Raw genomic sequence first — 18726 nt, forward strand, 5'->3', positions numbered from 1 at the left:
CACCCTTTGGTAGAGTTGTTAAATGCATGTTGAGAGAAAGAGGGTGTTTGCTGCTTTATGATGTTGAAAAGTTCTTTGGGTCTGTTTTTGGACCGGTCCAGTTGTCCTTCGAAAAAGTTAGATTTTTCTCAGAAGATATTGTTTTTGTATTTTTGGCTCTGAGGATCGAGAGATTTGATTCAGATGGTTGCTCTCTCCAGGTTCTTTCAGCTAAACCGAGTTGGTGCCTCTCATTGTTTAGGTTGTTATTAAACCAGGATCTGGGGAGGATACCTCATGACTTCTTGAGTTTCAAAGATGCTACTGCTTCTACGAGTTCTGCCATTTTTGTGTTATAATGGTCGGGGAGGTCTTTGGTGGAGGAGAGGCCAGGCGGGGATAGGATTTGAGAGTTAACCAGTGTTTCCATCTCTGTTTGGGGGATTTGGTGGATGTTCATCACCCATTGATTGGGACAGCTTGACTTGGGGCGGGCCTTTGGATGGAAGGTATTGAGCTGGAAAAGTATTAGATGGGGATCGGTCCAGTCTGATGGAAGGATGAAGTGCTGGGAAAGTATGTTGTGTTTTGAGATGAATGTGTCAAGGTTAGAACCCTTGTGCCTTTGTTTCTTGCAGTGCTGGGTAAGATTGTTCGCTTCCAAGAGTGTGGTAATGGTTAATACTGGGGGATCCTTTACATTGGTCAAGTGTAGGTTAAGGTCTCCTAATATATTGTCAGAGTTGTCATTTAGAGAATTTAGCAAAATTAGGTCTGCTAAGTCTTCGATGAACCCCGGAGTGTCACCTGGTGGGTAATAGATGAGATGAAATTTGATGGGGGTGGGACCTTTTGAGGGGTAGTTGGTGGTATGGAGGGATGTAAGGCAAAGCTTGTTTTTTTTATTTAATGGCTACTCCGCCTCTCCTGCGACCCTGGCGATCGCTGCAAATGATTGAGATGCCCTGTGGGATGGGGAGGCTGATGTAAGGGGATGAGTGATGTGTTAGCCATATTTAAGTGAGAAAGCATATGTTGATGTTGTGTCGTAGGATAGAGTCTGCTATATCAGTGGCATGTCTGACTTGATCTGCAGTTCAGGAGCAGGTAGTAGGGCAAAGGTGGCAAAATCGACATAGGTTGACTGGGTTTAACGGTATTTAGATGTGTGTGCGGCCCAGCCAGGCAAGTGTTATTCAAGGTCCTATTAAAGTTGAGGACGACCAGGTTCCTACGCAGACCTAGTTGATTTGGAGCACTGTCAAGGGTGTTGCTTCATGAATCTGCTATCCGTTGTGGTAATCCTGCTGTGCTGCAATTGGTATTGGGTTGTTGGTGGGTGCAGGGGGTGGTTTCTTTAGGGGAGTAGACTGTGGGGTCAGGACAAGTGAATGAAGCAGGATCCATGTCCGACATCTGTGCAGGAGGTAGTAGCGTGGAGTGATTAGCCCTTGCATCACTTCAAAGCTTTTACATTTCTTCTAGGATAGAGTTGATTTTTAAGTTCCATGTGGGCAATTATAGGGAGCAGTTGAGAAGTAGCTAGAGTTTCCATAAGGAGGCAGGTGTGTTGGTTTTCATTGGAGTCTGGAATGGTGTCTGGGTAGAGGGGTTTGGAGCGTAAGATAGTTTTAGGTGGTTAGTGGATGGGCACCAAGGGGAGGGAGGGAAGGTAATTCTGGCAGTGAAGTCGCAGGGTCAAGGTTTCCGAGGGTGGGGGAGCTGATAGGGGTAAGTCATGGAGCCACTGAGATTGGTAGCTGGAGTAGAGGGTTGCACAAGGGGCGGTATGGGTGCGTTGATCCATCCCTGCCTGAAGGTAGCAGGGCTTGTTCTCTAGGGGAGGTGAGGAGGGTGGATGTAAGACCGGGTGGTGACGTGGGGGTTGGTTCACTGGTAGAGGGGAGAATGGAAGTGGAGGGGCCAGGAGGCAGTAGTGAGCTTAGTTCTCTACTGGAGAGGAGGGGGGTAGAATTAGAACCAGATGTGGGGGTGGTTCTCTGGTGGAATGGAGGGGGTGGGAGCAGGGCCCGAAAGCAAGGAAGTACAGAGAGTGGGAAAGTGACGGTCAAAGATGGCTAGGTTTTGATCATCTGCTTGTATTAGGATGTTCCCAGATCTGTAAATAGTTATGGACAACTCTCCTTTGAAGGACTGCGATAGAGATATGTCAAGCTTTGTTCCGTAGGTGACTTGGGTAGTGTTAGTTACATGGAGATGTTGATGGAAGTTTGTTCTCTGTTTGACAGGTTTTTTGGTGTGGAAAATTGAGTCCATCTTTCAGCCTCTTTGTGTTGGACTGTAGTTGATATTTACCATTAGCTTTAATCCTAGCATTGGCATGTGCGCTTCCCATCTATTCTCTCTTGGATTCCTGCCTCCCAGCTGAGCGTCTCTCCCCTCCCCAACAAAATGCCAACCACTGCGCGTTCGCGCGCAGCGGGCGTGCGGCTGGCTGCCTAAGGCAAGCCCGACTGCGCCCGTCCGTGTCCCGACCGCGGCCAGCACCAGGAATTCTGGCTCCCCAGAGCCCCACCGATATGACACCGCCACCCTCCTCCCTCTCAACCTCGGAAGACACCCAGACTGCCAGAACTCCTCACAGACCACCACCCACTGACCTTTCTCCTGCAGACAGTACCAACATTCCTGCACCATCTACAGCGCCCCCACGTCCGCCACAGGCTCGCGGTACTCCTACGCCACTGAAACCCTATGAGCATCCTCCTCAACGTGTGCTCCCTCCACAGACACGCCGTAGATATCTGGGACCTGATCGACACCCTCGCGCCTGACGTCACCTTCTTCACGGACACCTGGACCAACGCCACCTCCAGTCCCGACATCACCACCGCTATCCCCGACCTTTACAAGATCCAGAAGAAGGACCACCCCCACCGCCCAGGAGGAGGACTCTCTATTGCAGACAAGACCTCCCTCTGACTCTCCACCTCCAGCTCGAGTGACCCCCACTCCAACACAGTACACCTCCACTTCCAGATCCATACCTTCCCCAGGACCACGCTACGCAGAACTTTCGCCTACAGACCCCCGGGACCCCGCTCCCTGGCCACTACAGCAATCAAGATTTAGTCAAATTTCCACTTCAACAACCGCAGCGACCTCGACTCCACCTCCCTCTTCGACAACCTTTCCAACCTCAGACTGAAGCAGCTTGTCAACACCTCCATGCACAGAGCAGGACACACCCCGACCCCATCTTCGCAGGAGGGTTAAAGGTCCGCTTCAGCCACACCAAACAGCCTCCCTGGACTGACCACCACTGCGTACATTTCACCTTTAACACAACCACTGCACCCAAACCAGCCCCCCGCCCGCCACGAAGGAACTGGAGCAAAATTGCAGAAAACACATCAACTCCACCCTCTTCCTAGACTCCCATCACCACGAACGACGCCAACGCCGCAGCCAAAGAATTTTACCGATGAATCTCCAGATGCACTGAAAAGATTGCCCCCTCCGCCGCCCTGCCAAACAACGCCCCCTGAAGGCCGCCTGGTTCACCACTGAACTCCATGTCACCAGGCGCACGTGCAGACGCCTTGAGAAAAAATTGCAAAGCCAGAAAACCACAGTAGACATAAACAAATTAGGAGCGCACTGAAGAAGTACCACCAGCTCATAAGGGACACCAAACGGACCTTCATCAAGAACAAAATCAACACCAAGGCAACCAACGCCAAAGAACTCTTCAACGTCATACAGCAACTCACCAAACCCCCCAGCGAGGCCTCGAATATCACACCTTCCCAGGAACTCTGCAACAAGCTCAGCTCCTACTTCCATTAGAAGATCAAGGCCCTCTACGACCACTTCAGCGACCGGACGCCACTCACCATCTTTTCCCCCTCCACTGACCTGCAGCCGACCATCATGACCTGGACTCCTGCCACACTGGAACTCATCACCATGACCATGATGAAAACCCGGTAGGGAGCCTCCACGGACCCCTGCCCACTGCACATCTACCAGAGGGCCGCCACCGCCTTCTCTTCCCAACTAGGATGGACCATCAACGCCTCCCTCCAATCCGGCATCTTCCCTGACGACTGGAAGTGGGCGGAAGTCAAGCCCTCCTTAAGAAGCCCACGGCCGACCCTACGGACCTGAAGAACTACCGGCCCATCTCTCTGCTCCCTTTCTCCACCAAAGTCACAGAAAGACTCGTAAATGCCCAACTTACCGCATTCATCGAAGAGAACTCCATTCTAGATGCCTCCCAGTCCGGATTCTGCAGCAACCACAGAACCAAAACCGCCCTCCTTGCCACCACTGACGACATCCGCATTCTACTCAACCAGGGACACACCGCAGCCCCTATCCTACTAGACTTGTCTTGGGCTTTCGACACCGTCTCACACCACACCATCGCAGCTAGACTGCACGACGATGGGATACAAGGTACCGCCCTCAACTGGATCTGATCCTTTCTCTCCGGCAGAACCCAGAGGATTAGACTCCCCCCTTTCATCTCCGAACCTACAGAGATCAACTGCGGAGTACCACAGGGATCATCGCTCAGCCCCACTCTCTTCAACATCTACATGGCCCCCCTCGCCACCATCGTCAGAAAGCATGGGCTCAACATAGTATCTTACGCCAATGACACCAAGCTCATCTTCTCCCTCACGAAGGACCCTGAAGACAATAGGCTCAGTTTCCAGGAAGGAATTAAGGACATCATGGCCTGAATGAAGGACAACTGCCTGAAGCTCAACACTGAGAAAACAGAGGTCCTCACCCTGGGACCCTCGACCTCCGTCTGGAACGATCCGCTGTAGCCCTCCCCCTCGGTAGTCCTCCCACCCCGACAGATCACACTCAGAACCTCGGCATCATCCTCGACTCCTCCCTTACCATGACCCGCCAGATCAACGCTGTTGATTCCACCAGCTTCAACTGCCTCTGCATCCTCCGAAAGACCTTCAAATGGATCCCCCCGAACACAGAAAAACCGTCCCCCACGCACTCATAACCAGCAGACTGGACTACGGAAACGCCCTCTTCGCTAGTGTCAACAGGACCCTTCTACACTAGCTCCAAACCATCCAGAATGCCGCGGCCAGACTCGTCCTTGGGACCCCTCGGCACAAACACATGACTCAACACCTTTGAGACCTGCATTTGCTCCCCCGTCGAGAAGAGAATAACCTTCAAGATCCTCACCCACACCTAAAAATCCCTCCACAACATCGGACCCTAATACCTCAACGAGAGAGTCTGCTTTCACGCACCCAAAAGAAATCTCCGATCTGCCGACCTCGCCCTGGCAGATACCCTTGCATCCCCAGAAGCAGAGCAGGAGGAAGGGCCTTCTCCTACGAGCTCCCAGTCATCATCAGATGCTCCCACAACCTGCACGCCCTTAGGAAGGACCTCAAGACCTTGCTCTTTGACTGAACCGGAGCTGCCCACCCCTCCCCGCGCCTTGAGACCCTCACGGGTGAGTAGCGCGCTCTATAAACCCCTAATTGATTGATTGGTATTCCTAGGAAATAAACTCCTGGTAGTTCCCTGACAATAATCATAAGTAAGTGCAAGGAAAACTGTTTGCCCAGCTACTTCATCGATATCGGTGAACCAGTGGTATTCTAACATCACCAGTGCTCCTTCTCCAGTCCTAACTCAGATTTGGATTTCTAAAACCCGCTCATCTACGCTATGAGAACTGAAGTCCATTGATGATAGTTCTTTTTTGGTTGTATTATAAATACATTTTCTCATGCTTCTTTAGTTCCCCTGACTATATTCGTTAATAAGAGCTAGTGGTATAACTTTGTGTGGTGACTTTTCTTTTGGTCTCAGGACCTTTGCTGCAACTAGTCATTGACTGATGTCATCAGTGTGCCTTTCAGGCCGAGCCCAATTAGTAGAAAATGAAAGGTTGAGGATTGTAGCTTCATGGGGAGGGATACTCGGTGCGCATGACCATGTTGTAAGAAGAACGATTAAAGTAAAAGGTGAAAGTAAAACAGAATTCTTTTTTTTTTACTGTATGCATTTGAAAGCTAACACTTTATAATAATGCTGATTTCTTAAACTTTCATTTATTAAACATGTGTGTTGCTAAATACTGTCTACTTCTCTTCTCCAGAAAATGAGGAAGTCAAGGAAACGACATTGCGAGAACTTAAAATGCTTCGTACTTTGAAACAAGAAAACATAGTGGAGTTGAAGGAAGCATTTAGAAGAAGAGGAAAACTATATTTGGTCTTTGAATATGTGGAAAAGGCAAGTCATTTGTTTTCTGTTTATTGCAACTTTGTATCCTTGTAACACTGTAACTTTTCTCTGTATTCCTTTTGGTTTGAAAATATAGCAACATTCTGACAACTAAGAGAAGATAAACCAAACCACACAAAATAAAACAGGGCAAAAAGTAACATTTAGCAATATAAAAAAGTATTCACATTTTCACATTTCATTAAATGCCTTTTTGCATGTGTGTCCTCTGCATTTTGTAATCTGAGACCCTCTAATAGTTGGCTTTCTAAACCTAACATATAGGGGAAGCATTTTTTCGGGGTGGGGGGAATTAAAGGTCCTGCATACAGGATGAAGATCCTGATAGTCCCTGACTTGCCCCCAGAAACAGTGGGCAGAAGATTTCTAAATGGCATAGCGAGGTTGACTCAGACTGCTGGGGAGTTTCTGATAGTTTTACACGCATATGCGAGGTGTTAAATAAAAAGAAAATAGCGATTGGCAAGGTAGTGAGTGGAACATGTTTTTATTTTATACAGCTGATGGAGCCCAATCTTTAGTGTAACAAAGACACAAAAGTAGCACATACCTCAGTCTATGAAAAGTGTAATTATGTAAACTCTATTTTCAACACGATTAAATGATCCCTTTGTACAATGATATGCATCACATTGGAGTTTCTTATTTAAATCTGTTTGGATTCTCGTTTTGAAATGGTTTATTCTAACAAGGTAATTTGAATTTCCCCGGAAATGTTTTGTTTTGTAAAATGCCTGTGTAATCCTTAAAGCATATGTTTACGTATTTTAATGTGCTTTGAGTTTTACACATGGGTAAGTCTGCGATACTTCCTAAAACTTCCCAGTGTCTGTTACAGTAACTGTTACAAATGAAAATTAATTTTAAGAATGTTGGGAATGTATTAGACAATCTAGACAAAAATGCACTAAATTGCAATCTTTTAGCCCCTTGCATGCTTGTGACGGAACCGTTCCGTCACAAGCCTCGGGTGAGCTGTGCTTGTGTCGGAACGGTTCCGTCACGGCCCGCTCGCCGCGCCTACGCGGCGCGAATTTTGCGCCTGCGCTGACGATTTAATGGGCGGGCGGGTTTGTGATGGAACCGTTCCGTCACAAGCACAGCTCACCCGCGAGCCGTGATGGAGCGGTTCCGTCACAAGCACGGAACCGCCGCGCGGCCGCCCCACCCCTTTAGCGCTGCAGCGGAATAGCCGCCGCAGTGAAGGGGTTAAACAATGTTTATAATGTTTTGACAACACAGGCATTCAGGAATGTCAGTGTGTTTGTTTAAACAGTGTCATTACTTCAGTTTGTTACAGTTTACATTTTATAGTAAATGTATTTATTACTTTTGGCTGGTCATCATTGCGGAGTGTAACGTTACGACAGTGTAGACTTACATTTTTTCACTCCAAAAAACGAGATGGACCCAGATTTTAAGTGTAAAGTTACCACAGTCATAAAAAGACCTGGAGTAAGTCCGATTCAGAAAAGGGAGTGGTGATGAACAGAGTGTCTGAATTAAGCAGACCACTCTTACCCAGTCCAAAGATCAGGGCTTGATCCATCACCGTTTTTTAGCTCACTGCACCATCCCAGCTCAGAACTTGGCTATATGCAAATTAGTCTGACCCTGGATCACCACCCCCTTTTCTGGAGTAAGTCCAGCACCATACATGGCCAACCACTGGTATTGCAACATCCTTCCATCCTTCCATAGAAAATAATGGAAGAAAGGACTTAAAATAGAACACCATAGAAAATAAGGTAAACATTAATTTATTTATTCAAATGTAAAAAAAATATATGTAATACAATTCAATTTAAAAAAAGTTCTATATAAATAAATATTAAATAACATTTCATGATAAAAAAAAGTCTAATTGCGTTTTTTTAAAATTTAGACTTACATGTTTTCACTCCTTAAAATGTCGTGAAGCCAGATTTATGAGTGCAAAGTTAACACAGCCATAATAAGACTGGGAGTAAGTCCAGCACTATACATGGCAAACCACTGGTACTGCAACATCCTCCCATAGAAAATAACGGAGGAATGGACTTAAAATAGAACCCCAAAGGAAATAATGTATAAGTAATTCAGTTTATTTCGACTTTTAAAAAATATATTTAAATGCTATTCAATGTTAAAAAGGTATTTATAATTAAATATTAAGTAATATTTAATAGTAAAAAGTTCTTAGCTGTTTTTATGTACAAATAAATGTATCTACTTAAAAAATAAGTTCATGAATGTAAATTAATTCTATTATTAACTGTCATTTTTAATGCATAATAAGAAATAAAAACATTTTACTTTTGGTGCTTTTTAAAAATACATCGTTAAAGATTTATTTACCTTAATTTAATATATTTAAGTTAATAAAATATGTAATTCAAAATTAAAGTGCAATACATCGACTACTGTTTTTGGTCCCTTTTGGTTGTAGTACATTTAGAAGTGCAGTTTGTTAATAGCAATGGCTTACTCTTTTGTGGATGAGTGGGTGTCTTTCCCTCCCTAAACCCCCGTCTCCCTCACTAAAACCCTCCGAACTCCTCCCTAACCCCCTTTCATTTAGTAGTAAGTATTCTTCTTTATCCAGCCACTTCCTCTGGTTAGTCCCACATTTACTACATGCATGAGCAACTACCCATAGGAAAGATAAGAGAGGTAGAGATGAAGATTTCGTCACATAGGGTTGTGAATTGCATTTTGCAAAAACTAAGTTGTGCTACTTTTCATACTACAAAATGGAGTTTGTGAATCTTGCCCTAAGTATTTTTGAAGCAGCAGAGTTTGTGCAGATTTCGGTACAGGCTAAGGATGTGACCAGAGTTGTGATTTCAACTTTGTTCAGCAGGGCTATGGCTTTGGCTATTGCCAAAAAGCTTTGTGGCAAAGGCTCTGATGAATGTCCTGAAATCATTTGTGGTAAAATGTTGAAAAAGCAATGAGTGCATGATGAACAACATTGATAAAACCCCCACTTTAAGTGATGAACATCTGTAGCTAGAATTGTCAGTGATAAGCACTGGGGAAATGACTAAACTAAAGTTTTAAGAAATAATAACTGCATATATGACAATTCTATTCTTCCAGATTCTTGTGATTCACCTACGTCAACAAAATTACTTAGACTTTGCAATTCTATACCTAATCTTATGTAATACTGCTGTATGGATTAGTTGCATAAATTAAGACTCTGGCTTAGCTCTACAAACTTTGATTTCCCACCCACAGGTACCTGTATTTAGTTCAGCGCATCAACACTTGAGCATGAAAGTACAAGTTGTTGTATCCCCACACAACCCCACTTAATACATAGTTGATGGGGTTTCTTTGCTTTTTAGGTTACTAACAGTTCCTAAGAAAGGGGTCAGGTATGCAGTGGTATTTCAAACACAGTTTCATGCTTTAGAATATCACATACATATACTGCACTAAGAGAAAAGACATTTTTATTTAAAAGTTTTGTATTTCAACAGTCTCATCCTGTTGGGTAGCATATGTACAACAACCACACAGATTATTAAAACAGCACTAATGTATGTTATTAATAGGTAAGAATAGAATAATATGAATGTTTCTAACACAGCCAAAATGTAATTTTGCAACTTAACAACCTAATGACGACTTCTGTGCGCTTTACGATGAGAGCATGGAGTAACTTGCAACTAGAGTTGCTTCAGTTCACTGCATACCTGTTCACAGTAAGAATCTGTAATTATCAGTAGCTGGGAGAGAGTGTTCCCCCGAAAGCAAAACAAACATCAGCTGGGCTCAGCTCCTACTTTCTGGCTTGGCTCGGTATTGTCTCTCAGCATGAGACTTGATGCTGCGGCAGTACATCGATCTGTTAATCTCTGTCAGAATCTACATCAGTATCTTGTGTGATTATGTGTGGTAAATGACTTCCCTAACCCAGTGGCCACCTGATGAGTCTTTCAAACTCTTGACCGCCAATCTAATCTTAAATGGGAAATTTCTCAGGAATTTCTAACACAACCTGTGTGCATCAATATATTAGTCTTAGACGCATTAATTTAAACACATATGATGAAAATCAGTCAGTTCAGACTACATTGTTTATGTTGTTGTTATTATCTGACATTGAAATACAGATATCATGACACCTGTCCCACACTGAAGTTGCATTAGGTGTGTTATCAGTGTCATTGTCTGGATTACTTGACACCTCCACAGCTTCTTAGAAAGAAAAGGAAAGATGGCCTCTCTGTAAAGGTTAGACATGCCGCTGAGTAGGTGGAAAAATTGAGTCTTGGCCAGCTCAAAATGAAGTCTGGCCTTAAGACCTTTACATCACCTTTTGTGGCCTATTTGGACATTTGGAAGAGGTTATTTGCTCCAATAGTATTTTTCTAGGGGATATTAAAAATCAGTGTTGTAATTGACCTAATTCTTTATTGTAACTAAACAATTTGTACTTTTTTGGCAAGGTTATGACATCATGCCCCTATTTGCTTTAATTGAAAACAATACATGAGTTGCAAATGTAATATATTTCATTCATCATGTTTGTAGAGAAATATGTTTGCTGACATCAGCACTTTCCTGGATATGCCATAGTTAGGTCACTTATGTGTTTTCTCCGTAGACTTTATTTCCTGTAAGATGATGACAGAAATTAACTTTTGGATTCTGCCAAAGCCTCAATTGAAATATAAGTGGTTTTAGTGGAATTTGTTCAGAAAAGACAGCAATCTTCTATTCAGCTTTAAATATTCAGTTATAAGAAGACTTTTGAAAGACCAGTGTCTGAACAAGATTTCAACTTAGTCTAAACCCCAGCAGTTTAAATGGCTTCAAATGTCTATATCTTGTGGCATAAGGTGTCTTAAACTAGTATAGTTTGAAGCCATATTTTATGCATTATGTACACATCCTGTCCCCAATTTAGGTGTATGACATAATAAAGAAGACATGAAATAGGGGCATCGCCCAGTGTGTATGTATATATCTATATTCACAGAAAAAACCATAGGTTATAGACCATATATAGTTAGGAATTTGCATTTACAAAACCTTGAAAATTCACTGAAAAAACCATAGGTTATAGACCATATATAGTTAGGGATTAGCATTTAAAAAACCTTATTTTACTCACACAAAACCATTGAAATTCCATATATAGTTAGTTGCACTAACTATATATCGCGGACCCGCAATTCACTGCTAATGATGTCACATATTACATCATTCATGACATGGTCAGTGACATCACTGATGACATCACTGATGACATCTCAAATGACATCACTGATGACATCACTGATGACAACACCCAGTGACTGTATGTTTCTGTAAAGTTAAAATATGTCTTACATATTGAAGAATGAGTGGATGTATAAGTGTCTGGATGAAGGATTTAGTAGGTGCATGACTGACTGTATGAGAGAATGATTAAATGTGTCTCACTGAGTGTATGGGTTAGTGATTAAAGTGTCTTAATTTGGCAATCATTATTTATGTTGTTCTGTAAACTGCTGCATGTTTAAATCAGTAGCTATATCAGTAACTATATGGGTTATTGAATGGTTGCCCAAGTATTTGTATGGGAGACTGAGTATGTGTGTGGGTGGCTGGGAGGTGTATAACTCTGTGCATAGATGTGTGAGCAGTTGATTCACTAGATGTATGGGTTCAAAAGTGCATGTGGAAACATCTGTATGGGCAGTTGACTGTGTGCATGAGTGTATTGGTGAGTGAATGGATATCTCAGTGCTACATGTCAAAGTAAGTACATATGTAAAACACAGTACATGTGAGAGTTGACATATATAAATAACTGTGCATAAGAGCCAGTGAATGTGTGAGTGGCTGTATGGATCATTGTGAACTTGTATCAGGGATTGTATAAGAGAGTAAATATGTGTTAGTATATGTTTGAATAAGTAAAGTGTGTATAACTGTATAGTAGAGGAAATGGAAGTGTGATTGATTCTTTGCATGACTGACTAGGTGTGTGAGTAACTCCATGGATGAGTGACAGTCTGAGAGCGTCTATTTACTCTGAGTGTTTTTCTAAGATTATATTAGAGTCTGAAGAGGTTCACCGTATTATCACATGAATGATGTCATCAGTGATGTGATCAGTAATGGCAAATGAGATGTCATCAGTGATGTCATTTGAGATGTCATCAGTGATGTCATCAGTGATGTCATCAGTGATGTCACTGACCATGTCATGAATGATGTAATATGTGACATGATCAGCAGTGGAATGCGGGTGCGCGATATATAGTTAGTGCAACTAACTATATATGAAATTTCAATGGTTTTATGCGAGTAAAATAAGGTTTTGTAAATGCTAATCCCTAACTATATATGGTCTATAACCTATGGTTTTTTCAGTGAATTTTCAAGGTTTTGTAAATGCTAATTCCTAACTATATATGGTCTATAACCTATGGTTTTTTCAGTGAATTTCATTGGTTTTTTAAAAGCTAATATCTGTAGCTGTAAAATGTATTCTTCTTTAAATCTTAAAATATATTTTACATGTTTTTAATACATTTTTTTAAAATTATTTTTATTGTTTCGCTCCCGGTCCGCGAACCGGTTAGCTTTCCGTTAGCTCAATTTGAAGCCGCGACCCGGTCCGCGAACCGGTAAACATTCCGTTTGCGTAACTGTTGCGTTAGAAAACAACATCGTGACGCATCGCGTCAGCATGACGTTTCGCGTTGTCGCGTGATACGTCATGTGACGCGCCAAGTTAGCGTACCCGGAAGCGAACCGGAACGCGGCGCAAAGCGCGTAACGTAAACTCAGCAGGTCATGTGACTCGGTAATAACACTTTTCATTGGTTCATTTCACTTTTGGTTTCCTAATGATGTAAGACTAGGTCATGTGATCTAAAATTAACACTTTTCATTGGTTTAGAACTATTGCTTTTCCCAAATGATGAAAACCCCTCCTTCTTTCCTCACTCTGACTTTCATCTTGGTGAGAGAAAGACCCTTTGTTAACAGTGAGCAATGGCTTCATTAGTAGCTTCAGCTGGTTCTTCCCCACCACCTCCACCACATCCAAGGAAGAGAGGACCACCTGCTGAAGTTATTATTCAACAAGAAGAGGAAGAACAGGAAGAGGAGGAAGAGCAGGAAGAGACGCTGTTTTTGCCAGAGGAGCCCAGGAGGTATCATCGGAAGGAGAACTATATTTGGCAATTTTTTTAATTTCCCCAGGGCCAAAAGAAAGTAAATGCACGCTACGTATTTTGCCGTATATATAATAATAGACTGTCCAGAGGGACCGATAAAAAGTACAGTTACGGCAACTACACAATGCATCGGCACATGAGTAGGTGGCATCCTAACAACTACAGTGCTGCGCAGTTACGTGACGAGCAAGATAATCCCCCTTCGATGGCCAGAAGATCAGTTGTACAGGAAGTGATGGGACCAGAGGCGAGGGAGATGGTCCCATATATACAAATGAAGTTCGGGGAAGTGAAACAAGTGTGCGTGCTTTGCAATCAGTTCATTTGCTACAGAGAAAGTAACATCACTCTAATTAACAGAGCTATTGACAATCATGTTTGCCCGAAACGCCCCAAAGAATAAATTCTTTTTTTTTTGTTGCTCCTGTTGAGCCCTTTACCATGAATCGTTTTCGTTTCCCCCCCCCAAAAAAAACAAAAAAAATATGAAAATGTTCAGAAAATACAAAAAAACTAAAAAAATGTTCAGAAAAATAATAAAAAAAATATAAAACAACAAAAACAAAAAAAAAGTTCTTTTCAGAACTACCTCCCCGTTATAAAAAAATTGCTAGAATATTTGGAACTCTGCCAACCTCTATTTCTTTTAGTTCGCTTCCCGGTTCGCTCTCCGGTACACGAACCGGGAGCGAACCAAAAATTTTTTTTTTAAAAAACAGAACAGTAAGTATAAGGGAAGGAAACAGACAGTTATGTTAAAAGAAAGACAGCTATAGGGAGTAAACAAAAGATACTGTTACCCGCAATCCACTGCTGATGATGTCACATATTACATCATTCATGACATGGTCAGTGACATCATCAGCAGTGGATTGCGGATAACAGTATCCCTAGACACACACACACACAGCTTTCTTCATATTTTCTCCTTAAATCATACTATTCTCTATCTAAATTAAATAAATCTTTTCTCACCTTAGCAAATACTTTTTGAGTTTCAAAACAGTCTCAGAAATACACCAAATTGTCTTCAGCAGAACAAAGAGGATGCACTCCTGAGGCTGCAGCTATAGAAAGCACAGAAATGCTGATATTCATTACACATATCTCTCATATTAGCCAATCATAACTCTTCCCTCACTTTTTTCAAATCAAAACCCTTCCCCCCTCTACCCTCTCTGCCTTTTTTGCTTAGCAACCACCTCCTGAAAGACCTCTGATGTTTGCAAGTTCACACAACAATGTTTCAATTGAACTCTGAACTCTCAGTGCACCTGCGTATCCAGTGCAATCTTTCATTAAATGTTTTTTCCTTGACCATTCAAATTACATCTTTCAAAGAACACATCCATGCACCCTAACTTTCTGTTTTCAGAAATGGAAATCCACCAATCACTGCTAATGAATCATTAGCACTGAAACTCCACAGTTTTTTTTTCTTTACAAACTCCTACCGTTTCAACTGCCCTTTCATTACCACACTTCATCTGACTGCAGCACAACCTTCTCTCACCATGTTTTATGTCTGGATTGTTGGACATAGTTACATCTACTGGGCTCAAAGGTATGCTGAGAACAGAAATTTACCTAACCTCAATTTACAAGATGTGGAAATTAAGTGGTTGGGCCAAAGAGGATTAAAATGTCACCAATTGATACCATTGGTGAAAACCTTTATGCATTTGCCAAAACCTGACCTGTTAATTGTGCACTGTGGAGGTAATGATTTGGGCACTTTGACTGGAGTAGGTCTGGAAATGCTTTTAAAGGACACCTTTGAGCAATTAATGGCACTTTTTCCTCAAACTGCCTTGGTATATTCAAATATATGCCAAAGACAGAAATGGAGGTGGTCCAACCAATTTTGTCCACAAATTGAGAAGTCGAGGAAGCATGTAAACAAATCTGTTTCAGCTTACATGAGAGACCATGGAATGGGCTCCATGTACAACAATAATTTGCGTTACTGCATGCAAGATATCTACAGAGGAGATGGAGTTCACTTCTCAGATGAGGGCAACAGAATTTTCATTTTGAATTTAAGACTGTGCATTGGTACCTACTTATAAGTACCTAAATGTACCATAAACCCAAAAGCTCTTCTCAGAGCTACCCTACATCTGATCACTCACAATTATTATTTTACTCTAACTTTTTTCTCTAATTTTCAACAAACTACGCTCCCCGGAGCGCTACCCGGTACGTGAACCGGAAGCTAATCGCGCAAAATTTCTAAAAAAAATGTTTTTTTCCCGCACATATGGGCCTCCTCAGCCACCCTCAGAAAACCTAGGGGGTCAAGATACGTCTACCGTGCCCCCTTCTACCCATTCTGAACATTATTTGCCCTCCATCTTGTATCTTAATTCGACCGAAACACAAAATGGTGGACTCCCGTAACGCTGCTGGTTCGCGAACCGGGACGCTTCCCGGGAAGCGGTCCAATAAAAAAGGTGGGAAAGTAATTTACAGAAAAACGACTGGAGACACTCTCACCAAATATAGATTAGCTCATACTACATAACAATCCCTTTCATTTTCACAAATTTGATTGAAATTCCATTTAGCCATTTAGCCTGTAGACCTCTCTAAATACTGTGAGGTAAATTACTTCACAAAACACATCTGAAGTGTTGGAATTCACAACCAATGAAAATGTTACTTTCATTTTCTACTTTTATTACCTGACATTTGATTGGTTATATACCTGAATATATATAAAGGAAGAGAAGGAAACACAGCCATTTTGACTGCTACTTCTTGTTGTACATTTCAATTGAATTTTCTCTAAACACTTCAACTTGTTTGTAAAGGTAAGTTATTTTTAAAACTAAAGTATATTGTGCACTATAAATTAATATGGTAAACTTTTTCTGATAGTTATATACTATCCCTCTGTAGTAGTTATAGATTTAGATAGACTTCTCTGTTATAGTTATGGATGGAGTTAGGCTTCTCTTGTATAATTATGAATTTACTTACGTTAAATCACATACACTTTTTTATATTCCTACTTCCACTCTGATACTATACACTGCCCAAAGATAAATTCACTGATAAAAACTGCCTATCTAAAATTAATCCCAACAGTGCCCTATCTCTACTAATATATATTTTTTTTATCCAAATTTCAGGCAAAATGGAAGGCGAACAGAAAGTTGAATTTCAAATTGTCCTGCAAGAGAGCAGCCAAGAAATAATTGATCCAAATTATATTGAATTTATGGATGAAACTTGGGACCAATAACTACTGCAATGTGTGCAAGCAGTAGATGACCTCCTTCAAAATGAGGACATTTTACACCCTCAGAGACTACAAACTATGCTCAATGAAAATAATGACATTTCAGACAGTGAAATGTTAGAAAGTTTATTAAATTATGAAACACAATCACAATAATAAAAAATTGCTTAAAAAATAAAGAAATTAAAAAATAATCAACAAAACCAACAATCAATTAACATACAGTATTTGAAAAGTCTAACATTCTTTTTTCCTTATAGTACGCTGCCCAGAACGCTTTCCGGTTCGCGAACCGGGCGCTCCCCACGCAAAAAAAAAAAATTGTTTTTTTTTTTGCCCTGCCGGGCCCTTTTAAAACCTCCACATAAAACCTAGGGGGTCAACGAGGATCTACTATGCCCCCTTATGGTAATTTCCCCCTTTGTTTTGGCCTCCTCTTGTCTCTCGATCCTACCGAGAGACAAGATGGCGGCCGCTCCGGACTGTTTAGAATGTTGACAGACACCGAAGAGCCAATCAGCTTCGCTTCGCAAAGCTCCGTTACGCGAAAAGTACGCGAACCGGAGCGCTGCCCGGAGCGCTGTTACAGATATATATCTTTTTTTGAACGTTAATTTCTCAAAATCCACTGGAGCACATATATTGAGACCTAGCAAAGGCACATCGGGCTAACAGTCCCTACAATTTTGCCAAGTTTCGTGCAAATCCATTCAGCCGTTCGAGCTAAAAGTGAGGCCAACCGCCCTATGGAAATTAACATGGGAAAAACGTGTTTTGGGACCCCCCTTTTTTCTCGGCCCCCCCTTGACGAACCCCCCCCCCCCACATTTTCAGGGGCTGCTCAGAAACAAAATGTTCCATTTTCCTGAAAATTTCAGCCAATTCCGTCCACAAACGCCAAAGTTATTAGTCATAGAATTTTCAAAAATCCCATAGGGAAAAAATCCTAACTATATATACCTACTGGCGACCGCCAATAGGTAATATATATATATATATATTATTACCTACTGGCGGACGCCAGTGGGTAGTTATAGTTAGGATTTTTTTCAATGTTAAATCTCAAAATTCTATTTGGAATAACTTTGGCGCCGGTTGACGAATCTGCCTGAAAATTTCCTCAAAATGGCCTCTTCGAGCTCCGGTCCTTCCCTGAAAGTTTGGGGGGAGATACGTCAAGCGGGGGCCGAGATAAAAGGGGGGTCCCAAAACGCGTTTTCCCCATGTTAATTTCCATAGGGCGGTCAACCTCACTTTTAGCCCGAACGGCTGAATGGATTTACAACAAACTTTATTTATTTATTTATTATTTATTATTGAAATTTATAAAGCGCATACATTTGCCCGTGGGCGTCTTGGCGCTAAGATTACTGTTAGGATCTCTGTAAGTGGCCGCACAGTGGTAGATGGGACTCGCTACTGGTTAAACAACCACGTCTTCAGCAGCTTCCTGAACTGGAGCAGGGAATGACAAGATCTGATTGTTAACGGAAGCGAGTTCCAAAGTCTGGCTGCTGTCACTGTGAAGCGCTTGTGTTCCCAAGTGACTTGGCAAAATTGTAGGGACTGGTAGCCCAATGTGCCTTTGCTATGTCTCAAGATATGTGCTCCAGTGGATTTTGAGTAATTTAGGTTCAAAAAAATATATATATCTGTAAGCGCGCCCCGGTACGCGCACCGGGGAGCGCACCGGGCGCGCCACGCGACTTGCGCACGGAAAGCTGATTGGCTTTCGGGTGTCTGTAAACATTCCAAACGGTCCGGAGCGGCTGCCATCTTGTGTCTCGGTATGATCGAGACACAAGAGGTGGCCAAAACAAAGGGGGAAAAGACCATTAGGGGGCAGAGTAGACCCCCCTGACCCCCTAGGTTTCATGTGGGGGCTATAAAAGGGCCCCGCGGGGCAAAAAAAAAAAAATATATATTTTTTTTCGATTTGCGCCCTGTGCGCGCCCGGGGGAGCGCACCGGGGAGCGCACCGGGGAGAAAAGAGAATGGCAGAGTTTAAAAATTTAAGTCATTTTATATAAATGGGAGGTAGTTCTGAAAAGAACTGTTTTTTTTATTCTTTTG

The 18726-nt window shown here is 42.4% G+C and overlaps 1 protein-coding gene across 2 annotated transcripts in view; it reads left to right on the forward strand.

Annotated features, from left to right (window-relative positions):
- The window catches only part of CDKL5 (cyclin dependent kinase like 5), a 1270306-nt gene that overhangs the window by 787516 nt on the left and 464064 nt on the right, over positions 1 to 18726 (forward strand). For both annotated transcript variants that reach the window (XM_086934269.1, XM_086934270.1), the window contains exon 6: positions 6095 to 6231. In XM_086934269.1, the coding sequence (XP_086790395.1) occupies positions 6095 to 6231 (137 nt within the window). The remainder of the gene's footprint in view (positions 1 to 6094; positions 6232 to 18726) is intronic.

This window comes from Lissotriton vulgaris, chromosome 8 (assembly GCF_964263255.1).
Source record: "Lissotriton vulgaris chromosome 8, aLisVul1.2, whole genome shotgun sequence".
NCBI classification, from domain to species: Eukaryota; Metazoa; Chordata; class Amphibia; order Caudata; family Salamandridae; genus Lissotriton; species Lissotriton vulgaris.